Source organism: Anabrus simplex, chromosome 2 (genome assembly GCF_040414725.1).
Source record: "Anabrus simplex isolate iqAnaSimp1 chromosome 2, ASM4041472v1, whole genome shotgun sequence".
Taxonomy (NCBI): domain Eukaryota; kingdom Metazoa; phylum Arthropoda; class Insecta; order Orthoptera; family Tettigoniidae; genus Anabrus; species Anabrus simplex.
Window position 1 is genome coordinate 96,430,488 of NC_090266.1, and position 27,853 is coordinate 96,458,340.

General features: G+C 42.3%; 1 protein-coding gene across 1 annotated transcript in view; it reads right to left on the bottom strand.

Annotated features, from left to right (window-relative positions):
- Positions 1-24,386, bottom strand: part of LOC136863454 (serine-rich adhesin for platelets) — a 253,575-nt gene extending 229,189 nt beyond the window's left edge. Inside the window, exons 1-2 of the mRNA XM_067139861.2 lie at positions 24,360-24,386; positions 23,210-23,434 (exon numbers count right to left, since the gene is read on the bottom strand). Of these exons, the coding sequence (XP_066995962.2) occupies positions 23,210-23,434; positions 24,360-24,386 (252 nt within the window). The remainder of the gene's footprint in view (positions 1-23,209; positions 23,435-24,359) is intronic.
- Positions 24,387-27,853: the final 3,467 nt, after the last annotated feature.

Consider the following 27,853-nt stretch of genomic DNA (forward strand, 5'->3'; position numbering starts at 1 on the left):
CAGGGCGGCATATTTTAAAATAAAATGTGGACAGACAGTGCATTGTCAGATACGCCGTATTGTTTCCGCAGCGACGATAATAAATAACTGCGTACTCAATGTAGGTGTGCTCTTTTATGCGAGCTTCTTTACGAGCGAGAGTAAGATTATATTCTCGTAAAACATGCTCACCTTTCGCATTTTGTTAATTAGTCGAGGCATTCCGTTTAAATGAGAGTTGAGATGGGGATTTGAGTTTGACATTTTAATGAACAAAGTGATGCGATTTCTATTACTTCCGGAATGTGCAAAGAGGCTTATTTGACATATAGGACCCCAATTCAGACGCCTCACTTGTAATTATTTGTTTATGATTAATTACTGCAATCACAACTGATGAATTTCATAGTTGGCCCCGTATTGACATTAACAATATACAAAAATCAATTCTTATTAACTTTCATAATAAATTATTTCTAAGAATTATTTTTTGCATGTATGATTACTGCAAGTCTATCAATTTGGTGGACTGCCCTAGTAATTTGACGCACCGATAACCGCTTCCATTGTCAATAGAGTGAAGTGCAAAACGACTATGCGAAAATAATGTTACGTGCTCATGCAATTGCCAACCCTCTGTAAGCCTTCTTCGGTAATTCCAGGAACGGATGAGTGCATGAGTCAGGCCGGCGACCTCCTATGTGCCGGCCTCTGCTTATATTGTGCTTTCGTCTGGTGTCTGCGTGGCTTTCTGGAAGGCGAAACTTTCGTCTGGTGTCTGCGTGGCTTTCTGGAAGGCGAAACTTGAATGTACACATTCCGAAGGAGCCCCGAAGATTCTAGTACCCCATCACTAGGGATATAAGAGGACGCCATCCGTAAACAAGAGGCAGTAAGTGTTAGTGTCAATGTTGAGAGAATGTCCTCGTTGTGGACTGTTGGAGAGAGTTGTCGTCATTGAGTGTATTGGACCAGTATGCCGGAAAGTGATGTTGAAGTGTTGTCGCTTTAGTTATTGGTCGCGGTGTGTTGTTGTCGAGTTATAACATGTTTAGTGGTTCAGTGTGTGGAGCAGTCACGTTGAAATGAAATGTCGTATGGCTTTTAGTGCCCGGAGTGTCCGAGGACATGTTCGGCTCGCCAGGTGCAGGTGTTTTGATTTGACTCCCGTAAGCGACCTGCGCGTCTTGATGAGGAAGAAATGATGATGAAGACGACACATACACCCAACCCTCATGCCAGCGAAACTTACCAATGTTTGTTAAAATTCCCGACCCTGCCGGGAATCTAACCCGGGACACTTGTGACGAAAGGCCAGCACGCTAATCAATCAGCCATGAGTCAGACAGCAGTCACGTTGATTGTCAGTTAATTGTGTTGAGTTGATTGTGCGAGTTATCGGCCTTGTCTGGAGTCGAGCCAAGTGTACAGTCATCGTGCGTGCGAAGTGAAAGTACAGCTGTCGATCAAGGTTACGTAAGGAGTGCCCGTTCCAGGTAAAGACTGCCCAGCTAGATACCTGCTGCGAGGACTAGAAATTATGTGAATAGCCGTTCATTTTCAAATATAAGTGTGTGTGATTTTTGAATGGGTCAGTTTACATTAAATTACATCAATAAAACGGAGAGTATTTTATTCGTAACCATACAAATGACTTGCTAATACCTACCAAAGAAGTGCTTATCAGTGTAATGATAGAGTAGCCATTGCGAATTTACATCCGTAATCTTAAGGTGATTCTTATACATCGTCGAATGATCGTCATCAAATGCTTCATCAATGAACCAGCCGCAGGCCTCTGAAATGTGACTGTATCGCAGAATGTTCAAGATTCCCTGAAAAGACCACGTCACCAGCGAGGACTACTTACATCATCGAGCTGGGAAATCATGCGAAGTTTTAACACTCATAAATCGCAAGAAATAAACCTATTTCGGTCATATCTTCCGAAATGACAAATATCCTACAGACTAATACAACTTATAGAAGACGAGATAAAAGAGAAACGTAGATGTGGGTAGAGATGATCATCCTGAGGGTAGATCCTTCGACAGTGTTTCAGCATCCACTGTACAGTATCTCTGATACGATAAACACAGAATGAAAGAAAAGTACTCTATGATGGTCGCCACTATTCTGTCAGGAGACGGTACATGAAGAAGAAGAAGAAGAAGAAGATGTTTAAAATAAAATAGGAAAAATTACTTCATGATGGTCGGCAACATTCTGTGGGGAAACGCTACATGAAGAGGAAGGAGACGACAAAATAGGAAACATTACATCACGATGGTCATCAGCATTCTGTGAGGAGACGGCTCCTGAATAAACAGAAGAAAAGTAGAAGAAGAAGAAAATAAAACAGAAAAAAAACGTCATAATGGCCGCCAGCAGTCTGTGAGAAGACAGAATCAAAAGAAGACGGAGAAGAAAGTCAAAGAGAAAAAATAGACCTTCGTCATAATGGTCGCCAGCATTCTGTAAGGAGACAGAACCTAAAGTAGAAGAAGGTAAAATAGGAAAATTACTTCATAATGGCCGCCAGCGTTCTGTGAGGAGACGGCTTATGAAGGAAATGATGATGATGATTTTTTTAGAATTTGTTTTACGTCACACCGATACAGATAGGTCTTATGGTGACGGTGGGATGGGAATGGTAGGAGCGTGAAGGAAGCGGCCGTGGTCTAAGTAAGGTACAGCCCCAGTATTTGCCTGTTGTGAAAATGGGATACCATGGAAAACCATATTCAGGGCTGCCGACAATGGGATTCGAACCCACTATCTCCCGGGTACAAGCTCATAGCTGTGCGCCCCTAATCGCACGGCCAACTCGCCCGGTGATTATGATGATAAAATAGTGAATGATGACCTTAATCAAACAATGATTTGTTCAACTGAGGCTGTGAATTCTGCAGCTGCGTGAGACATAGTTGTCCTGTGAACATACCCAATGTAACTAAAATCAGGCGATTCATCTGTGATATTGCAGTAGCTGTACTACGTCTGAATTAAGAAGGAATTACCCGTGGCTTGTATCTCAAGGTATCGTTCCGCTATACCATTTCTCCTTTAATGTTTCTTCTAGAGAAGACTGAGTGCACCCATTTCAAACCCTCTAAGTGTAAAGTCGGGAACTGAACCCCGCCCAACCTGAGAGAAGTAATAATATTAACCTCAAAAACTACGGCAGTGGCACTGTGGTATTTTGAGCAAGGAAGTGAAAGTTCTTCACTTTTATTATAATGCTACCATTATAATGGTAATATCAGCAGGAGGGTAATGTTGAGGTGCGAAATTTTGAGCTCACAACCTTTTGTCTCGCAGCCTAACGGTTATTGCACCGAGCTTACGGCAATATACACCAGTGAGTATTAAATTCTCCCAAGATATGCTAATTATACATGATATTGTTTCACGCCCCATCATCTTTCCCAGTTTAATATTAAAGTGAAAGCTATTTTTTGCCTCTGTTCTTATAAGGAGAAACAGTTTTAATAAAATACTCAAGCTACTTCTCGTAAGAAAACGAAGTATATTAAAGTTTTAAATGAAAATATACACATTAGAATCCCTCTCTTCCCCAGCTCACCTGCTGGAAGCACGATCTCCGTCATAGCACACAACTGAAACATACTTCAGCTTCTCGCGTACAAAATGTTTCAATCGCGCGGTATTTAATTTGTGTAATCACTGGCAGAAGGAACTCTCCACAAGAGCACTGAAATTAGTAAAAGAAGGAAATATTTTCTGCACGTTTCTGCCAGATGAAATAATAATAATAATAATAATAATAATAATAATAATAATAATAATAATAATAATAATAATAATAATAATAATAATAATCTTTCTTTCTTTCTTTCTCTCTTAATCCATTAACTCTCCAGGGTTAGTTCCTCCCCCCCTCCGGACTCAGCGAGGGAACCCACCTCCACCATCTCAAGGGCAGAGTCCTGGAGCATGCGACTTTTGGTCGGGAGGACACAACTGTAGAGGAGGATCAGTACCTCGCCCAGGTGGCTTCACCTGCTATTCTGAACAGGGGCCTTGTGGTGGGTTGGGGGGGGGGGATGGGAAGATCGGAAGGGATAGACAAGGAAGAGGGAAGGAAGCGGCCGTAGCCTTACGTTAGGTACCATACCGGCATTTGCCTGGAGGAGAAATGGGAAATGACGGAAAACCACTTCCAGGATGGCTGAGGTGGGAATAGAATCCCCTCTACTCAGTTGATCTCCCGAGGCTGAGTGGACCCCGTTCCAGCCCTCGTACCACTTTTCGAATTTCGTGACAGAGCCGGGAATCGAAGCCGGGCCTATGGGGGTGGCAGCGAAACACACTAGCCACTACACGATAGAGGCGGATAATAATAATAATAATAATAATAATAATAATAATAATAATAATAATAATAATAATAATATAATATATTATTATTATTGAATAATAATAATATAATATAATAATATAATATAATATATTATTATTATTATTATTATTATTATTATTATTATTATTATTGTTGTTGTTTTTACGTTCCACTAACTACTTTTGACGGTTTTCGTAGACGCCGGAATTTTTCCCGTAGGAGTTATTTTACGTGCCAGTAAATCTACCGACACGAGGCCAGCGCCTCAACCGTCTGAGCCACTCAGCCTGGATCTGCCACATGGGATCATGCTCCTTACTGTATCAGCTTTATAACATATTACAGAGGACCTTCATAACTAAAGTGATCACGATTTAGAACAGCAGAATATGACTTATCAGGCCGACGTTGTTAATCATGTATACAAGGGTGAGTGATTTTCAAGTGAATCAGGCCAATTTTTAAGAAGTGTAGATGCCAAAGATGAACATATTGAAATACAGTAGTCTATCAATTATCCGCAATAAACAGCGGAACGGAGGAAGAGTCCGCGTCGTTTGGGTCACGTAGCTGTCAGCTTGCATTCGGGAGGCAGTGAGTTCGAGCCTCACTGTCGGCAGCTCTGAAGGTGGTTTTCTGTGGTTTCCCTTCTTCACACCAGGCAAATGCTGGACCTGTACATTAATTCAATGGGGCCATGAAGTTGCACTTCAGTGGGCAGAAGGGTTGATGGACTACGTGGAATAATAAGATGATATTCCCCTGGCCGACAAGCTGGTTCTGCGGAAATTTCGTAGTGGCATACGTAAGAAACAAGGCACTTCAATGAAGCAGAAATCAATACAACAATACTTTTCATCTACAGCATAATGATATTAAGTGATCGTGTGATACACTGAGTACTGTGCATACGTTAGACGAACGTAAGTTGTGTAAGCCTACTGTAAATTTGAAAATAATATTATTTTACGTCAACTAACTACTTTTTTAGGTTTTCGGAGATGCCAAGATGTTGGAATTTAGTTCCGCAGGAGTTACTTTACGTGCCAATAAATATACCGACACGTGGCTGACTTATCTGAGCACCTTCAAATAAAATCGGACTGAGCCAGGATCAAACCTGCCAATACCGGGCGAGTTGGCCGTGCGCGGAGAGGCGCGCGGCTGTGAGCTTGCATCCGGGAGATTGTAGGTTCGAATCCCACTATCGGCAGCCCTGAAGATGGTTTTCCGTGGTTTCCCATTTTCACACCAGGCAAATGCTGGGGCTGTACCTTAATTAAGGCCATGGCCGCTTCCTTCCAACTCCTAGGCCTTTCCTATCCCATCGTCGCCATAAGACCTATCTGTGTCGGTGCGACGTAAAGCCCCTAGCAAAAAAAAAAAAAAAAACCTGCCAAGCTCGGTTCAGAACGCCAGCGCCTCAACCGTGCGAGTCACACAGTCTGGAAAAACTTTCTTTGAATTAAAACTGATTGTATAAATGTGTTTTAAAATCAAATGGTTTAAGTTTATAGAAGTTTAATGCAGAAAATGCCTTCTCAAACATTATTTTCTGTTCATTTACGGTTAATCCACGTTTTTCAATTGTTCGTGGTTTTCATTTCCGATTACCCCGCGAATAATCGAGAGTTTACTGTATACAGTTTGTACGAGAAATGCCGTCTAACAATCACAGGTCGTGACAAATGGGATCAGAACACTTGAAATGTGAATAGGAACCAATCACTTAACTCTCAGTTTTCATCCAGAATCAACAGGTGTGAGTGACGTAATGCCGTTTCAGACGAGTTCTGAACATCCTTTGGAATACCGTAAGAGGTGTGAAACGTATTAAATAACTTATAATGAGCAGGGTCCGTATTTTTATGTAATATCAAATTGTAGTAAATATCATTGAAATATTTAATATTTATAAAATAGGTTGCCACCCCCGGGGGCCCGGGTTCGATTCCCGGCTCTATCACGAAATTTGAAAAATGGTATGAGGGCTGGAACGGGGTCTGCTCAACCTCGGGAGGTCAAATGAGTAGAGGGAGGTTCGATTCCCACATCAACTATCCTCGAAGTGGTTTTCCGTGGTTTCCCACTTCTCTGCCTTGCAGATGGTGGGATGGTACCTAACTTATGGCCACGGCCGCTTCTTTCCCTCTTCCTTGTCTCTCCCTTCCAATCTTCCCATCCTCTCGTAAGACCCCTGTTCAGCATAGCAAGCGAGGTAGCGTGGGCGAGGTATTGGTCCTCCTCCCCAGTTTTATCCTCCAGACCCAAACTCCCACTTTCCAGGACACTGTCCTCGAGCCAGTAGAAGTGGGATCCCTCGCTGATCCGAGGGAAAAACGATCCCTGGATGGTAAACGGATTAAGAAAGAAAGAAGGAAAGAAAGAAAAATGCGGAACAGTATTACTATAGTATTAACGCACTAAATTTACAAAATGTTTGTATATTCCTTTAACTATTACTTATGGTTATGACGTGAGGCAATGAAATTGTTCTAAATACCTCCATATTTTATGTCAAAATCATCGTCTTTGCTTTCGAAAATTTATATAGTTTTCTTCTTCCTTTCTACCGCTTTTCCTACACCTGTGGGGTCGCGGGTGCGAACTGTGACGCACATGTGGATTTGGTCATGTTTTACGGCCGGATGCCCTTCCTGACGCCAACCCTAAATGGAGGGATGTAATCAGTATTGCGTGTTTCTGTGGTGGTTAGTAGTGTAGTGTGCTGTGTGAATATGAGGAGGACAGTGTTGTAACAAACACAAACATACAATCCCCGAGCCAGAAGAATTAATTAGAGGCGATTAAAATCCCGGCACGACCGGGAATCGAACCCGGGGACCTCTGAACCGAAGGCCTCAATGCTGACCATTCAGCCAATGAGTCGGACGATAATTTATGTAGTCTACTGTTTTCTAATTCTGACAGTATTCGGCTAATTACTACAATTAAAGGCATAAGCAAAATACATTATTTTTAATGTTATGCACTGTATTTCACGGAGTACTTTACATAATGTATTGTTGTGTTGGAAGTTTCCGTGGCTCAGGCGGCAGCGCGCCGGCTTCTTACCGCTGGATTCCGTGGTCAAATCCCGGTCACTCCATGTGAGATTTGTGCGGAAGTGGAACAGGTTTTTCTCCGGGAACTCCTATTTTCCCTGACATAATTCATTCCAGCAACACTCTCCAATATCATTTCCTGTGAGCTTGCATCCGGGAGATAGTGGGTTCGAACCCCAATGTCGGTAGCCCTGAAGATGGTTTGCCGTGTTTTCCCATTTTCACACCAGGCAAATGCGGGGACTGTACGTTAATTAAGGCCACGGCCGCTTCTTTCCCAATCCTAGGCCTTTCCTCTCCCTTCGTCGCCATAAGACCTATCTGTGTCAGTGCGACTTAAAGCCAATTGCAGTATCATTTCATTTCATCTGTCATTCATTAATCATTGCCCCAGAAGAGTGCGACAGGTTTCGGCAGCCGGCACAATTCCTATCCCTACCGCTAGATGGGGGCTTCATCCATTCCATTCCCGACCCGGTCGAATGGCTTAGAAACAGGCTGTGGATTTTCATTGTTGCGTTGCACAGTCTGTCACCACCGGGCGAGTTGGCCGTGCGCGTAGAGGCGCGCGGCTGTGAGCTTGCATCCGGGAGATAGTAGGTTCGAATCCCACTATCGGCAGCCCTGAAGATGGTTTTCCGTGGTTTCCCATTTTCACACCAGGCAAATGCTGGGGCTGTACCTTAATTAAGGCCATGGCCGCTTCCTTCCAACTCCTAGGCCTTTCCTCTCCCATCGTCGCCATAAGACCTATCTGTGTCGGTGCGACGTAAAGCCCCTAGCAAAAAAAAAAAAAGTCTGTCACCAAGTACTTCTCCTTGTTATCCATTGTGATTTTTTCGCGTTGATCCGATAAAATTCTCTTGTAGACCGAGAAGGACCGGTCAATATCGCAGGAAGTCACTGGTGCATATTTTAAAAGATAAAACTAGCTGGGTGGAATATCTCCCGGGGGCTCTTCTGTTTCGCCACTAATTATCTTGTAAGCAAATAGATTTCGTTTCAAGACTGCGTGGAGTTTGTTGGAAACTCTGACCAATGAGAGGCACCTAACCATCACAGATTCGGAGAAAGGACTAGTACTGTCGTTTGCAGTTGAGGCACTCTGTGTTTCACAGGCAAAGGGTTAGAAATCCTAATCTTTCTTTCTTTCTTAATCTGTTTACCCTCCAGGGTTAGGGTTTCCCACTCAGACTCGGCGAGAGATCCCACCTCTATCCACTCAAGGGCAGTGTCCTGGAGCGTGGGACTTTGGATCGGGAAATGAAACTGGGAAGGAGGACCAGTGCCTCCGCCAGGCAGCCTCACCTGTTATGCTGAACAGGGGCCTTGTGGGGGGATGGGAAGATTGGAAGGGATAGACAAAGAAGAGGGAAGGATGCGGCCTTGGCCTTGAATTAGGTACCATCCCGGCATTTGCCTGGAGGAGAAGTGGGAAACCACGGAAAACTACTTCGAGGATGGTTGAGGTGGGAATCGAATCCCAAACTCAGTTGACCACCCGAGGTTCAGTGGATCCCGTTCCAGCCCTCGAATCATATTTCAAATTTCGTGGCAGAGGCGGGAATCGAACCCGGGCCTCTGGAGATGGTACCTTATCACACCAATCACTACACCACAGAGGCATACAATCCTAATTTTAAGGAATTTTAAAGCCAACTTTAGCAATTGAAATAGATTCTATACGAGAAGGATTTCGCCAATTATTTTACTATAGACTGAAAATGAAACGAGCTGACACAATTTTTAATTTTTTTGAATAATTACCTAGATATGTACAAAAATGTCACATTTTTAACATTATGTGTAATACTACTCTATCGTTACCGAACGGCCGCTTCCTTCCCGTTCCTAGCCCGTTTAATTACACCTATGGGAGACAGTAGGTTCGAATCCCACTGTCGGCAGCCCTGAAAATGGGTTTCCGTGGTTTCCTATTTTCACACCAGGCAAATGCTGGGGCTGTATCTTAATTAAGGCCACGGCCGCTTCCTTCCCATTCCTAGGCCTTTCCTATCCTATCGTCGCCATAAGACATACAGTATCTGTGTCGGCGCGACGTAAAGCAAATAGCAAAAAACAAAATAATAAGACTTCGACGGAGTACAGGAAGAAGAACATTGTCTCATGCCTCTTTGCACACTTCCAAAAGACATTCAATAGTGATGTGATGTCTAGAAGAAAGCCCTCTTTTCAGGTGACCAAAGGCACAGAAATCCATTGGAGAGGCATTATGTACAGTAACAACAGACTTGGCCTAATCCAGTTTAAAAATTTACTTCAAATTGAAGTTTAAAAACATAATTTTCGAAACGTTTACACTTGACAAACGGAAGCGTCTTTTTGTTCTAGTATGGCCATGCTTTGAGAACAATGTCATTTTTCTGTGTAAAACAAAGACCTTACATTGCGGAGTACATTGTTCTTTTAGTAACTTGACTCTCAGTTCGGAATATGAAGCGTCTATTAAACGAGTGTCGGCTCATCTTCATGGCAATGTCACGCGGAGTGTTTTTATTGAGGCCAGATAATGAATAAAGCCCCGTCACTCTTTCGAAGCATCGATGTAGCTGACATGTAAGAAACGACCTGGAGTTTCTGTTTACGCGTCCGAAACTCGAAGCCATCTCGCTGCTTCGAAACATTGAAGCGTTGTTGTGTAGAGGCATCGAGACAGCTGACAGCGACACTAGCCAACTATATTGTACAGAACTTACCATTTTCCTGCAACAAGATTACCCCCGGAGATATGCACCACGTCAATCGTTCCTGAATATATGGCAAAAACGTGGCAGCGTTGCACAAAATCTTCCCGTGATAATTCGCCTATGTTCGGCGAATTCAGTGAAATAAGGGTTCCTGTATAGTGTACCAAAACAAAACGACATTAACACCTTCCTCGCAGACATGATGGCCTTGGCCTTTCTTTCTGGTGGGAAGGGAGGCGGGTGGAGGGCGACCCCGAACGTTTCCATTACACACTTTGATGTCATGTCCCTGGTTCTGAATGATGCCACCGATTTCCGGCCAAGGGGATTTGCGGTCACCGGACAGTTGCGGTTACTGTGCCCACTCCAGTCACAGGAGATTTGCGGTCACTCCAGCACGGGTTGGGCCTCATTAGCTCATCTCCGAGTATCCTCGTCAACCTGCATGGGCTTCTGCTCGCTCGCTTCGAGAACAACTTTATTCGCGCATTATTTAGAGACTGATACCTTCAGCGACAAACATCATTCTATATCGAAACTTCATTGTGTAAGTATTTATTGTTGTGTAAATTCACAATTAAGTATTTATTTATTTTCCACCTAGTCGATACAATGATTGCTTAAGGCAATTTTTAATGGTCAAAAGTGGTACATGTTTCGTATATTATCAACATCTTCAGCCACATAACACTGTTTAGATGAAAAATATATAAATTGACAAAGTAATGCTTTAGAGGAAGTGTCCTTAAAATTAACATAAGGTTGACAATCGTTGTGCACATTGCAATGGTTATGAGTACAGAAAGTATACTGATATTCAATATGGCATTGTCACCTTGGTGTGTCTGAAGGAGAAAAAGTGTAAAGGACGACTGAGGACAAGAGGTGAAGAAATACTTCACATCTGATCGAATCCAACTTTTAATACAATATACATTGGAATATTTTATACTTTTTCATATATTGCAAAATTTTATGTTTTCAATATCATGACGAGTTTTCGAGAAACAATGTCTTAAATTTGACCCATGGCTAAAAATGTTTAGAAATGGACACACTTTGCGTACCACTTGCGATAAAAAATATTTAAATATAAATTACATGTATTACAAACCTACATGATCTAACGTGAAAAGAAACGAGGAAAATGCTGGTGTTACTGTATGTTCGCTGTTTTATAAACAACCTGCAAACTCGAGGTCGACTACAGTAGAGTGGTGACCGCACTTCTCCGGAGGCAGGTAACTCTCACACCTCGGCCGATACAACCCGGGCACAAACACATCTGAGTAACTGCAGATATCCGTGATTTTGGAGTGACCGTAAATACCCGTGACCGAAAATGTCCGGAAACCATACAGAAACCCATTACCTTCCTCCTGATATTACAACATATAACAGAGAGTGTGGTGCCTTTTCTCAAGTTTCATTTCCTTATCCAGAACTTTGCAAGTCCGCCGTGCACAGAGCAGGGGATAGTACAGATGTTGAGAATTATCGTCTCTGTAGTTGGCACTTCCTTCTTGAAAAAGTTTATAGCACGAGCTCACAGTGGCCAAAGTCATATAATATTCGTATATTTTATACATGCGACGATACATGCTGTGTTATGGTACAACTCCGGCAGTCTCCATTACGATTCGGACCGATGCTTATACACAAGCGTGCTCTGGAGACGCTGCAGGCGAAGGGGTGTTAACATAATTCACATAGCTTGTCGCATCACTGGACAAAAACTATTTTTGTGATGATAATGATGATGATGCTTGTTGCTTAAATGGGCCTAACATCTAGGTCATAGCACCCTAATTGTATGACATGAGACGAAATGGAATGACAAATTACGAGGTAAAAGTCGAAAATCCTCCACTGACCAGCATTCAAAACGTGAGGACGAAGAATGAATGGATGAATATGAATTTAAAACAATCAGTGGATCCGACCCGCAATGTCTTGCATTCACAGAAACTGAAGTGAAATAATAGTATTACTGACCAAGAGACTGCGTCGATAGCATAATACTGAATCGATGAAGCTTTTAGTCCAAAGGGGTGCAAAATCCAAGTCATCAGCCCCTCATAATGGTACTTATCGTTAGGAAAGTAGAAGCATGGTATTTGTCATTGTGCGGTACTAATCAAAAGTAGCATAGACTCGCGGTATTCCACACAGTATGATACTACTCACAGGTGAAATTTACACATGTAATACAGACCTATGGTGTTTCGCACATTGCGGCGCCATTTACAGGCAACGCAAACCTATGGTGTTCACCACATAAGTGTACTAACCACAGGGACTCGCGCTATCCCGTGGTGTTCCTCATACTGTATAGTGGGTACTAATCACAGGCACTGTAAAAGCCGGCACCGTACTCTTTTGCTACTAATCACAAAGCTATTTCGTACATAACATAGTGGTACTACGCGCAAGTAAAAGCGACCCATGGCGTTCCCCGCCTGGTAGTACTAATCACAAGTAGTTTCATGGTTCTAATTCAATCATCCTTTTTTTTTGCTACTTGCTTTACGTCGCACCGACACAGATAGGTCTTATGGCGACGATGGGACAGGGAAGGGCTAGGAGTGGGAAGGAAGCGGCCGTGGCCTTAATTAAGGTACAGCCCCAGCATCTGCCTGGTGTGAAAATGGGAAACCACGGAAAACCATTTTCAGGGCTGCCGACAGTGGGGTTCGAACCTACTATCTCCCGAATACTGGATACTGGCCGCACTTAAGCGACTGCAGCTATCGAGCTCGGTCAATCATCCCTTGGTCGCCTCTTTTAGTCACCTCTTACGACAGGCAGGGGATACCTTGGGTGTATTCTTCGCGAGAGGTATTTTATTTCCCTCAAGTCCGCCGGCAAGCCGGTTAGGAACCCCTATCCAGCACCTGGGACGCGCCACGTGGGAGTATCACCTCTCCCCCTGCTACGCCAGCGTAGTAAGTTCGTGGCAAAAATCATTTAAACTAGCGGAGTGTAGGATCACTTTCATTAGACTCGCTCTTATACATAAAACATGCATGATCTCAATCGTTTAAGTATAACACAGGTTCGAACCCCAATCAAGGCCACGGTTGATTCCTTCCTACTTCTAGCCCTTTCCTTCCCCAACGTCGCCATCAAACCTATCTGTGTCGGCGTGACGTAAGGTAAATTGTAAACAAACAAAAAGGTAAATCAAAAAATTAAATGCTAATTTTATCCATGTGAGGAAACGTGGATATAGAGTGAAGTACGTATGTGATAATTGTTATATTTGCCATCACTAACTCAAGCAATTGTGAAAAACGTTTAGCGAAAATTTCTGTTTTCTTTGTTATATTCAAGGAACTCGAGAGATCACAGTAGACAACATTGCATGTTTAGTGTGTTTGAATTGTTTTCTTTCTAATAATCCGTCTGTCTGTTAGGTTATCAGCCCAGAGGCTGGTTGGATCCTCAAATAGCACCACGAAAGGTTATGCGGTTATAAGGAAACCCCAAAAACCAATGGCAGCACCAAAATGAGGCGTACTAGGCAAGATGAGGAGTGAGGTAGTTTGCCACTTCTTTCCTCACTGGGTCAGAAAGTACTATTGCAGCACGACTGACCATATGAGCAGCACCTTTCATAACACTCAGATGCACTAGTCATGCTCTGAATGTCATTACTCAGCACCACCCATACCCCAGCAACTTCCATATTGTCACAGCCATGGATGTTGACTGGGACTTCGGTGAAAGCTACACTTTACTCTGGCCTGTGCCAAGAGATGGATGCAATGATAATCCGTATCATTGTGGAATCTGTATGAAAGTGTGTATTACCGAGAAAGTGGTTGCGCGGTTTGGGTCACGTAGCTATCAGTTTGCATTCGAGAGATAGTGGGTTCAAACCCCACTGTCGGCAGTCCTGAAGATTGTTTTCCGTAATTTTTCCATTTTCACACCAGGTAAATGCTGGGGCTGTATTTTAAGGTCACGGTCGCTTCGTTCACACTCTCAGCCCTTTCCTATTCCATCGTCGCCATAAAACCTATCTGTGTCGGTGTGACGTAAAGCAAACTGTTTTGATTTGCTTTTTACAATTAAATTGTTATGTGGTAAATTCCCCTGGGACTGGGTGTGTGTGCTGTCCCCAATATCCCTGCAACTCATACACCACACATGAAACTATCCACCACACGCAGTTTCCTATACACGGCAGATACCGCCCACCCTCGTCGGAGGTTCTGCCTTACAAGGGCTGCACCCAGCTAGCAATAGCCACACGAAATTAATTATTATCATAATAGTGGCACTGGAAAATACTCTTAATTATTTTGATACTCTGATCAAGGACTTCTACTTAGTCATGAAGAGAGAGTACTTCGTGAGAGTGGGGAACAAACCCTTCTCTCAAGTTCTAGGGAGGATCTTGAAACGAAGGATGTAAAAACCGGTACTGATCCCAGCATCTGTCCGTGTCCCCTAACAATTAACGGTCCACACTGCCAATGGCAATACTTGAGTTAATTTCGTCTTCTCCGTATCGAATACACATCCTTCCTCAAAATATTTCAAAACATACATATATTAGCTGAAGCTACAATCCGAACACTCTAATACTATTAGGAAAATAAATAACATCTTGCATTTAGTCAACAGACTTCTCTTTATTTAGACCAAGATCCGCACAATTGGTCAATCAATCAATCAATCAATCAATCAATCAATCAATCAATCAATCAATCAATCAATCAATCAATCAATCAATCAAATCAATCAATCAATCAAATCAATCAATCCTCAGTGATCTGCATTTAGGGCTGTCGCCATGTGTCAGATTCCCTGTCAATTCTTTACCCAGCCTTTCCCTAAACGTTTTCAAAGAAATTGGACATTTATCGAACATTTCCCTTGATAATTTATTCTAGTCTCTTACTCGTCCTCCTATAAATGAATATTTGCCCCGAATTTTCCTCTTGAATTCCAACTTTATCTTCATATTGTGATCTTTCCAACCTTTGAAAGCTCCGCTCAAGCTTATTCGTCTACTGAAGTCATTCCACGCAAACTCTCCAGTGACAGCTCGAAACATGCCACACAATCGAACATCTCGTCTCCTTACTCCCAAGTCTTCCCAGCCCAAAGTTTTCAACATTTTCGTTACACTACTCCTTTGTCGGGAATCTCCCAGAAAATATCGTGCTGCTTTCCTTTCGATTTTCTCCAGTTCTCGTCCTGGTGTTGGTCCTATACACTGGAACCATCTTACTCTAAATGGGGTCTTGCCAGAGACTTATACGCCCTCTCCTTTACATCCTTACTGAAAATGAAAACCTACAACCTGTTTTCCAGTCTTTGAGCGGGTCAGGGATGTAGTACGATGGGGTCGCCACTCCCAAAGTGTTTTATTACATAGATGCCATGAAATGAGAATGGAGATTGTTGCTGGAATGAAAGATGACAGGGAAAACCGGAGTACCCGGAGAAAAACCTGTCCCGCCTCCGCTTTGTCCAGCACAAATCTCACATGGAGTGACCGGGTTTTGAACCACGGTATCCAGCGGTGAGAGGCCGACGCGCTGCCGTCTGAGCCACTGAGGCTCTTACATCCTTACTACTACACCTAAATATTTTCAAAAGAACGAGAATAGATCTGTAATATTTCTTAACAACCTCGTCAATATGATTACCCCAATGAAGATCATTCCTTATATTAACACCTAGGTATTTACAGTTTTTCCCCATGAGGTACCATCACCCCCATCAACGCAGTAATTAAAACTGAGAGAACTTTTCACCTTGGTGAAACGTACAACCCGACTTTTCATCCCATTTAATATCATATCATTGTCCACTGTCCATCTCACAACATTGTTTAAGTCGCCCTGCAGACGCTCACACTCCTGTATAACATGATCCCCAAATAGCCTTATCTGTAATTCCAGATCATTTATATATAAGGAAACATAAAGATACAATATATATATTTACAATTGGTTTTACGTCACACCAACACAGATAGGTCTTATGGCGACGGTGGGATGGGGAAGGGCTGCGAACTGGAAGGAAGCAGCCGTGGCCTTAATTAAAGAACAGCCCCAGCATTTTTCTGGTGTGAAAATGGGAAACCACGAAAAACTATCTTCAGGGCTGCCGACAGTGGGGTTCGAACCCACTCTCTCCCGAATGCAAGTCGAGAGTTCTCAGAAGGAACTGAATCTATAAAGTTTGTTGTGGGGTATCCACAGGGTGTGTATCTAAACATCTAGGTCATCGGCACGACTATAATAAAAATTAAGTCTGATAAAATATGAAATGTGAGGAACATATGGTGAACTCTTGTTTTTGAGTGAATTTACATCTTAAGTCAGCTTAATTCTCATTCCTTGCTGATCGTGACTCTTTATTACGTTCGCAGTCGTTGATCATGAAGCCAGTTATTGTTATACACAGTGGAAACACCAATAAGAAGTGCTATTAGGACAATACAGACCCACGACTGTTCCAAGAAGATGGTTTTCTCAAACACAATTTTGTATTTTTCATCAAGCTCTGAATTTGTTGAAATATTGCTTCAAAGGTAAATTTTAGACGCTTTGAAAATTAGAATTGATATTGTAGTTTTGTAACCATTGGCCAAATGTCATGACAGAATTTTCTTAGGTAAGTCCCAGACAATGTTCGTTGAATTGTTATAGATTTTGCGAGACTTTTAAGGTTTCCAGAATTTAGTCCGTAGGGGATGCCACATTTAAATACCCTCAAACCCCATCGACTTCAGTCAGCATTTAGCCCACTCTATCTTGGGATCAAAAGGACAACGACTAAGTACTGTGTCTGCGCTACAGAGGACGGCTGGACAGCTATATCTACACTCTGAAATTTCTCGGAGTATCTATTATAGAATACATTTATAAACAAGGGTATTTTTCAAAAAGCAATAGATGGAAATAGTATTAATTTTTTTTATTTCAATTGAAGATTACACGCTTTCAAAGATCTGCTGCAGGGAAAAGTGAAAAATAACCCGTGTGAAAATCGATGTACCATGGTACAGTAAAAGCTGCATAAACCACAGTATACAGGAAACGTATTGAACCCATGACCTTTGTGCCCTAAGAACATTATGCATAATGTAACAAAATAATTAAAAGTTGGATTCTTGATAGCATGGATTTGACACGTGACGAGGGGGTGATTACCTTCGGTCCCACGCTCTGGGGTACGTGACGTCAACCACACGTGTCGACGGCGGAAGAATCTCAAGTCATTTTTATGAACTATTTCAAAGCGCGTGTACACGGCGTGACCACGCCAAGTCAAAAAAATATAGTGCCTATCAAAGGAGGTCAATCATCTCACAAATCGAACCCGTAAAAATTTTAAATGTCCATGAACACTACCGCCAGAAATGTAGCAAGCATGTAGTCACTTTCAAAACTCTTGAAATTGCAGTTTAGGTAAGTCAGAAAATTTATAGGAATTTTCTTGGCGGCAAAGGGAGAGATCCGAAGAGAGGGGGTAACTGCTATAAATATAAAGGGACGCCATGACGAAGCTTCCTTCTCCGGCATTTGTGATACAAAGCGGACGAAACTGTTGAGCTGCTCTGCGAAATCAAATCAACGAAAGTAGACTGAGTTCGACTGCAGATTTTGGCCATTGCGGCTAAGTCTTGACTTCATGGGGAGATAGTTTTCTTGAGAGAAATAAGTGTATCAGATAGGACGGTCAAAGTACTGAAATATTCTAATGTGATTAAGTAATTCGTGTGCGGGAATAATTATAATCCATCGTGTGCGCTCCGCAAACAAGTGAAGGGTATTTCTTTTTTTTTATGCTTTATTCCAGGAAACCTGAAGAAACATAATGAGATGTACAGCCATGAATGTATAGATGGCTAAATAAAATGCCAGGGTCACAGGTGAGCCCTAAGACGAATACTGGCATGAAGACATGAGGTAGGTGACTTCCCATCTTACTGCCTCTTATATCTCGTCTCGTGATTTCTTAAAGTGTATTTGAATGGGGATATACGACGCAGTGGTCGCCCTACTAAGTTTTGTAAATGTGAGAGTACGACTAAAAGAGTCATTTGTTTTATTTCCCACTTGGATAAATTTTTGAAGTCTTGCGAGGGCCGTATAATGTTGTAAAAAGTTATTGAATAGGGTTCTGAAGTGATATCACGTCCAATGTAGATCGTCATCCGTGTGAGTGTACTGCCTGTATTTTGTGATGTCGAAGTAAGATGTTCATTCGATGTAAAATTCTTCTGACTGCAATTTGACGTTAATAATAATAATCCATGGTTACTCATTTTCAATCGAGAGGAAGCGCGCTGTCGGGTGAGGACATAGGGAGATGAATTTGGTCACGGAGAGAAACGTTTTTTCTATGCCCATTTTAAACTGTGTCTGACTGACAATAAAAAGATCTAGTAGAATGTTTCAGTCATTTCTCGTAAAAATCAAGTTATTAAATACGGTATCATTTATGCGAAGTTATTCATGAGTAATGCATTGTGCGATATTAGATGTCGGAATTTCTAGTGAGGATTTTATTCCAGTTCTTTGTCAATGATAATTGTGGAGCTGGGAAACAGAGGTTAGTTTTGTGAGTCAGGTTGGACCTGTCATTGAAGCCGGGACACTGAAGCCCGAGGAGTGTTTTATATGAGTTGAGATGAGATGTGCGAATCAGGTTAGAGTCCTGTCATTGAAGCCGGGATATGATAACCCGAGGAATATTTTATAATGTTGAGAATGGAAAGAAATTCATAGAAATCCATAGCGGTATAATTGGCGACGCGTATAATTAGTGTGGGCATCTTGAAGCATATCTGTGCATTTTGTTGGTTAGAATATCGTATTTGTTGAATCATGTCGGCAGAGTTTAAAGGGAGCATTTTGAGAAGTCAGTCATCTGTGAATAAACCAGGTGGTTCCTGTAACTGCCAAGCGAGTTTGGGGTGAGAGACCTAAGCGGACAGCGGGGATAATAACGGGAATAGGAGTGGAGTCGAGATTGAGACTGTATTCTCGGCCAGGGAAACGTTAAAATGCTGGATTTAGTTGAAAATTCATAGCCGGTAATGATCTAAGTATTGTGAAATACTGTAATTGGGGACGTAATGAACATTTGAAACCATGAACTTTGAGTATAAGGAACAGAGTAACCCAATTTCAGGGTTGTCCAAAATATAGAGCGATGGTCGTGATGATCGATTTGTCTGTGAGGGGTATGCAAAATTTCATAATGGTAATGACGAGATATGACATCGTAATTATATGGCGAGTTGTTTGGTTTGTACGTAGATTATTAGGATATCCAAGTGTTAATAACGGTTAGGATTATATTGAATTTTAAAGTGTGATATCACGAGATGAGATATATAGCTGGACATGAATGATGTAACAAATTCTTTTCCAGCCAGATAAACATCGCAATATTGAATTCACATCACAGCTGCGTAGAAAGTTGTGAAGAAACCAGAGTCCGCGGAGATAAAATTTACTGTTCTTTAACATTTCGATAAATCATTTAAATTTATTAAATTATTAAATTCAGTGAAACCGCATTTTGAAATAACTTTAATCAAGCGAATAACTTGGAGATGCATTCTGGAAATTTTAATTTGTTGTCTGGGGAATATTAAAAAATAAAGTAAAGATAAAAGGGACATATCCGAAGAAAATGGATTTTCTGCCACAAAGTTTGTGAGCATTGTTGCTGTTGTTGTAATTATTGAACTTTGATTGATTGAGCAGCGAATGTGCTGGGGATAGTAAAGTGGAACTTTGGTCATCAACCGATGTAACTTAATTATGTTTAGCCTTCAGCCTAGAAACTTGGATGGTCAGGGGGTCATCAACCTCAGTGACTTAGATTAGGGCCATATGCCATTGTAGCATCATTTCCTTGCGGTCATCATCCACAATGACTTTAAAGTAACTTAGAAGATTAGATGTCGGTCCATGACGTAGACGCAGGTCACATCGATTCAATTAAGGGTCCATGCCGTAGAACCACTGTGTGGCACACACCGATTGGACGGCCTTAATTATAACCAGAGTCCAGAATTCGTGTTACGAGGGCTGGACCATAACGAATCACTATGATGGTACATGTGGTCTCACATGGAAGCCGAATTTAAGGATTTCCAGACTTTCCTTTCTTAAATGATTAATAATTGAGACAATGGTTTCTAGTAAGAATGCCCATCAGGCAATTACGTTGAAGTCTCACACCAGTGTTCTGACCATTATGTAAAAATGATTGTGGTGTCCAGTGGATACAGTTGACTTCTATGATACCAGTGACAGATTGCTTCAGAATTTCCTGAATAAATAGGAATCTTTTAAACAGACCTTTCATTCCAGTAGATAGATTAGAATTAATGAACCCTACCTTTACCTCAGCAAGTGACGAAGAACCCGAAACGACCCAAGAGACAGATCTCATGAACTTTGCTGATGGGTAAGGAAGGTAGGTATCCCTCAATAAGGACCTAAAGGGTTCAGTATACTAACGGAAAGTAAATGTCGGGACGGGGGACTTTATATTACATAATGCTTTAAAACTAATATCTCCCTAATGCGGGAACGGCACAATTTTTCGGTAGCATTTAAGTACATAAACTGGTAAGTCCATGTTGCATGTTGCTATTGCTAACCTGGTGCAGCCCTTGTAAGGCAGACCTTCCGGCAAGGGTGGGCGGCATTTGCCGTGTATGGGAAACTATGTGTTGTTTTGGAAGAGGATAGTGTTGAGTGTGGCTTATGAATTGGAGGGATGTTGGCAACAGCAAAAACACCCAGGGTCCGAGCCAAGGGAGTTAACGATTTAAGATTAAAATATCCAATCCGACCGGGAATTGAACCCGGGGCCATCAGGGCCGAAAGCCATTGCACTGACCATTCAGTCGAGAAGCCGGAAAACAACCTGATGAAAACGTTGAAACTACCGACCTCTATCGAATAAATTTTTATTCTGTAATGAAGATAGGCTAGACATTATTTTTGAGATCTGGTGTACTCGGACTTCTAGGAACCATTAACCCCACCCTCCATGTCTACCTTTTTCCAGGACCCTGGAAGGTTCCATAGCATTCGTGGTAGAGTTCTTACTGTTTTGTGCTACAGAAGACCACGGAAGGTTCTGGATCCTACCCATCATCATCAGCTTAGTGTTGCCCCGCAGGAGCAAGGTCTATTTTTGGGATCTTCCATAGCCACTTCGCTCGGTCCTGGGCATGCCGCAGATTCTTAGGTCCTTGTTGCCATCGTTGTTTGGGGCGGCCACGTTCTCGTTGTCCATCGATAGCAAAATGATAGGATGTTTTCGAAACTGTTCTAGGTGCTGCCCGTAAGACGTGGCCAAACCATCGTAGTCGCCCTTCTCTCATTTTATCTTGAATGGGGGCGATGCCAAATTACTGCAAGAGAATGTCGTTTCGGATGTGATCCTGGAAGGAGACACCCATTAACCAGCGAACCACGCGCATTTGGATTGCATTAAGTAGACTTTGGTCGGTTTTGTTCGCGGGCCAGCATTCCGTGCCATCTAAAGCCACTGGACGTCCAACAGTTCGGTAGATCTTTGACTTCAGGTGGATTGGCATTCTTGCGTCAGGGAAAGTACCTATGATTTTCTTCCATTTTGACCATGTTGATCTGACGTGCGCTCTAACATAACCGTTGGTTCCACCCTCACCCTGCAGGTACGATCCCACGTATCTGAACAAGCCAGCTTTGTGAAGATCTACACCATTAACTTTGATGGAACCATCAGCCGGACTTGTTTCCAAATATTCTATTTTCGCAATGTTAATACGAAGCCCAAACTGCGAAAGGCGATCAATCCACATCTTTACTCTTCGCTGGGACTCTTCCCTAGTTGTAGCTGCAAGCATGACATCATTAGCGTATAGCAATGTCCATGGGACATCACAATGCGAATCACGTGGTATAGTGTCCATGACGAGAACGAAAAGGAGCGGTGACAGCGTAAATCCCTGACGGACGCCAAACTCACACAGAAGTCATCAGAGGTACCGATTGAGCATCTAACACGGCTGGTGCTATTTGAGTAGAGCAGTCAAATCCAGCTGATGAGGAGCTCTGGAACTTAATGGTCGCGCAGCGAGTACCATGTAAGTTGGTGCGGGACACGGTCGAAGGCCTTCTCCCAAATTGAAGAAAGCTAGAAGTAATGGTTTTCTCTTCTCCTGATGTCTCTCTAGCAGCATACGTGCGGCAACAATCGCATCTGTAATGCTGGAACGTTCGACGAATCCACATTGGTTGATCGCGGGAGTGACAGTGCTGCGAAGCTGCCGGTCAAGAACTCGCTCGAAGATCTTCAGGGTGTGACACAAAGAGGCGAATTGGTTCATAGTTGGAACATAAAGCCGGAGCCCCCTTGTTCGTAAATATAGGAACTGTTACACCCGATGTCCAGTCAGCAGGGATTTGACCCGAGTAAATTATGGCATTAAGAAAGTCTGTAGCCAGGTAATCGCGGTTTCCTGAAGTTTCGTTAAGCTTCCACAAATCAGCTGGCAGATCTTTGGAACCAGGTACTGGACTGTATATAATGTACCTTTAATCCTTCCACCTCTCCTGCAACGCGCATTCTCAGTTTGTGCTGGCAAATAATTAGTGGAGTACGAGTGGAATAAAACTGAAAACTGTATTAATTAATTAAATTCAGTTTCCTGCTGCATTTTTGTGATACAATAAAAAAACTGCCTTCTGAACACAAGACACTAGAAACTAGGAAAGACTGCAACCATGCAAATTAATTCAGAGAATAAAACTAACCTAAGGTTTTAAAACACGACCTTTTGTAAACCGGAAACCTCCATGAAAGGCAGATTTTACTGAATTTAAATGTTTCCCAATCCTATAATTCGAGCTGATTTTATGAGAACTTGTGGGTATAGACGCAATCTGAACTGAAATAATATTTCCAAATAAAAATGATTTAGTTTATGGGTAGGAAAATAATGGCAGTTTTCATTAAGGATGGAAATAAAATGTTAAACGAATTAAAATAAAGGGGGTGAACACAGAACAACTCATGCTCACAACACATCGAACTCGTGTAACTTCCTTTACCTTCTTGAAATAGCCGCCATGAAGACGCATATGGCCGTTCAGCGCAGGGGTGTTCTTAAATTTTCGATGGCACAAGTTGCACTCCACAGGCTTTGGGTCCTGCTGTTGTTGTTGCTGTTGTTGCGACTGCTGCTGGTGCTTGGCCGCCCCCACGCTTGCTGCCCCACCTGCCGTCTGCTGGCCCGAGTTCCCGCCATTCGTCTTGTTGGCGCCGCCACTCGCATTCTGAAACAATAGAAATGTGTTAAGAAAGTTACAGAAAAAAGCAAGCTTGGAATAGTAGGTATGTGTGTTAAAAAGTTTCAGATCACAAGGCACGGAATGTGCAGTACTTCGTGAGATTTGAGCCATGGAGACTAAAGAAATCAAGCTTAAGGAAGAAAAGGAAGTATTCCTCCATCCTGAATTCAAGAATGTGAAGGAAATAAAGCACCTACAAAACACTTGTAAAACCTGTGCTTACGTATGCCTCGGAAACTTGGCCATTAACAGCAAAAGATACTGGAAAGCTGGATACCTTCGAAAACAAGGAAAGAGAAAAACACTTCAGAGAATCACTGGCCCAATTTGTGAAAGGGGAAAATGGAGGAGAAGGTCTAATCAATAACTGTACACCACTTATAAAGATACACCTATTAAAAGAACAGTGAAATCAGCCAGACTGAGGTGGGTTGGGCATGTTGCGCGGATGAGTGATACGGAAGTACCTAAAAAGATATAAAATGGAAATCCAGCGGGTCAGAGAGTACGAGTTGGACCGAGAACTAGACGGATGGATGCAGTCATTGAAGACTTTCGAGAATTGGGCTATAACACTGGGAAGCTTTATTTACTGTTATTGTTGTAGTTTGAGTCATCAGTCCATAGGCTGGTTCACGATGAACGACTGGGAAGGTAGTGACTGTGGTAGATTCGTTTTGTTGGCGGTTTAACGTCGCACTAACACATCAAAGGTTATCGGCGTCGGAAGGGTGGTAAAGGGCTTGGATTGGCAAGGTGGCTGCCGTGATCTTAAGTAAGGTACATCCCCAGCATTTGCCTGGTGTGAAAATAGGATACCAGGGAAGCACATCTTCATGACTGCCGACAGTGAGATTCAAAACCACCAGGGCATCTCCCGAATGCAAGCTCACAGCTACACGACCCTTACCACACGGCCAACTCGCTCGGTGACCATGGGAGATTATTTTTTTACAGTTTGCTTTACGTTGCACCTACACATATAAGTCTTATGGCGACAATGGGATAGAAAAGGGCTAGGAGTAAGAAGGAAGCGACTGTGAACTTGAGGTACAGCCCTAGCATCTGCCTGGTGTGAACACGGGAAACCACGGAAAACCATCTTCAGGGCTGCTGAGAGTGGGGTTCGAATCCATTATCTCCCGGATGTAAGGTCACTGCTGCGCGCCCCTAACCGCACGCCAACTCGCCCGGTGACCGTGGTAGAGATCCGCCATTTACTAAGGGGTGAAAAGCCACGGTAAACATTTACAGCACTACCGACGGTAGCTTTCGATAACTCCAACTCCGAAATGCAATGTTAGTATATCCACGCGAACCAAGCAGCATGCGAACTTGCTCAGTAACAAAAAATATAATTGTCATGTTTTCAATACAGGCTATATTTTTCCACGGATATGACTTGAATATCACCCAATGTCTCAATTTTTAGACCATAGTTTTCATCGTTGATATAGATTGAGAAGGTAATGTGTTTTCATCTACAGTACATAAAAGCTTCAATAATTGTATTATGTGATCGATTGCAACTGTATGTTGTTTACTGACAATGAATTAATCTTGTATATTATATTCTGTTCGTAATTTGCTTGAATTCTCCTTTGCTTTCCTTGCAGATGTTTCGATAGATTTCTGAATTGAATTTGTCATTCTTTTACAATACCTTCCGAGTTGATTCCATAATTAAACTTTGTGTCAGTTTCTCGTAATAATAATAATAATAATAATAATAATAATAATAATAATCATAATAATAATAATAATAATCGTCATAATTAATAGTAAGTGTTTAACATCACTTTAGCTACAATTACGGTACGTCGATATTACACGAGTCAGATTCTCCCCTGACCAATCGATTTCCAGGAACTGCTAATTATTATTTTCTTTCTTTCTTTCTTTCTTTCTTTCTTTCTTTCTTTCTTTCTTTCTTTCTTTCTTAATCCGTTTACCCTTCAGGGTTGACGTTTCCCTCGGACTCGGCGAGGTATCCCATCTCAACCGCCTCAAGGGCAGTGTCCTAGAGCGTGAGCTTTGGGTCGGGGGGAATACAATTGGGGAGGAAGGCCATTATCTCGCCCAGGTGATCTCACCTGCTATGTTGAACTGGGGCCTTGTGGAGGGATGGAAAGATCGGAAGGGATAGACAAGGAAGAGGGAAGGAAGCGGCCGTGGCCTTAAGTTAAGTACCATCCCGGCATTTGCCTGGAGCAGAAGTGGGAAACCTCGAAAAACAACTTCGAGGATGGCTGAGGTGGGGATCGAACCTTCATCTACTCAACTGACTCCCCGGGGCTGAATGGACACCGTTCCAGCCCTCGTACCGCTTTTCAAATTTCGTGGCAGAGACGAGAATCGAACCCGGGCCCCCGAGGATGGCAGCTAATCACACTAACCCTCTACACCACAGAGGCGGCTAAAATTCTGAAAAATGTTCGAAGGGTTAGAAAAGTTCGAAGTGTACAATATAAAACTGGCAACTGCTACAGCGGAAATTCTCCAAAATTATATAATAGTATTATTTGTTTTACGTCCCACTAACTAAATTTGGTTATGGTTTTCGGAGACGCCAAAATGCCGGAATTTTATCCCACACGAGTTCTATTACTTGCAAGTAAATCTACCTAGACGATGCTGACATATTTGAGCACCTTCAAATATTACCAGACTGAGCCAGGACTGGATCTGCCAAGTTGGGTTCAGAAGGCCAGCGCTCTATCATCTGAGCTACTCAGCCCGGCTCCAAAATTAAAGAGACATTGGATGGTTCTCCGGTAATCAGATGAATCCAATGTGCAAACGTGTCTTGTAGTAAGATTCGAACCATATCTTTTCTTGGCTGAAATGCAATATCTCAGCTCTACCCCATAAACCCAATGATTCATGTAGGGAGACCTTTCATTGCTTTTTCGTATTTTGTTTGTTTCTGCTAGCGGTTTTTTGCTATTTGCTTTACGTTGCACCGACAAAGACAGGTCTTATGACGACGATGGGATAGGAAAGACCTAGGAGTGGGAAGAAAGCGGCCGTGGGCTTAATTAAGGTACAGCCCCAGCATTTGCCTGGTGTGAAAATTGGAAACCACGGAAAACCATCCTCAGCGCTGTCGACAGTGGAGTTCGAACCTGATAGCGGTTTAAGGACGCACTAAAATGTTCGACAAAAGGGGACAGGGAACGGCTAGGACTAGGAATGAAGCGTCCGTGACCTTATTTAAGGTACACGGAAAGGTTTGCCCTTTATGAAAAAAGGGAAGCCACGGAAAACCATCTTAAGGGCTGTTTGCCGAAGACGGGTTTCGAGCGCACCACCATCTCCAGAAAGCAAGCTTACATATTCACGTCTCGTGCCACGCATCCAACTAGCTAGGTAACAAAAATATTCGTATATGATTTGAACTTAGAAGAAAATCGAGAGTACTGTATTAGTAATGCTGTCTGGTTCGTTGGCTGAATGGTGAATGTAGCGGTCTTCTGTTCAGAGGTTTCCTGGTTCGACTTCCGGCCGGGTCGAGGATTTTAGCCACGTTTGGTTAAATCCTCAGGCTCAGAGAGTGTACATCTTATTACACAATTTTCATTTACACAGAACACAACAACAGTACAATACGCTGTCAGCCTCCGTAGAAATAGAAATACTGCATACATCAATCCACCTTTCGTCACAATTTATTTTCAAGAATTCGTATGATCACACACACACACACACTAAAAGACGTCCACCTGTAAAACTCTTCCTAATTTACATGTTGTGTCCACCCTAAGCAACTCGGTAAAGGCCATGGAAGGAGAAGAAGAAATTATACCCGTCTGTCGGTCAAACCTTTTGTAGAACATTGTAGCCAGACAGACAGTGAATATAGAAACACAGTCCATTGTTCCACAGACCCACATAAATTTATATCGTACGCGAGTTAGATCAGCGTGTTAAAAATGTAAGTTGTGTTGGTTTTATATCACTCAAGTTAATCATTCTGTTTCTATATAAATGTTTCAATAATGTTTTAATTACATTCAAATTACTTTGTAATTAACTTTTTCTTTAATTGGCTGTTTTATCCCATAGATCCTGAACTATGTTCACATGACGGAAATCTATTTCAAGATACAATGCAACCAATGAAATTTCATTGTCAAGATTTTCGTCTCTATTTATTTTCAAGAATTGGTCTCTCTCTCTCTCTCCACAACGAGAAAACACACACAATCTCAATTCCATTGATACTGATCCACGGAAATTATTCTCCTGGCAGTATCTATTCTTTAGTCGGCTAATGGAAAGCGTGCGTGATAAATGAAATATTTACGTTAATAGTAAGACGAATGTCTAGTAGTAATACTGTCAACATGTGGAAACAGTGTTCAGTCCGTCAGAATACCTCATAAAAATTAATTAAAATCTTAA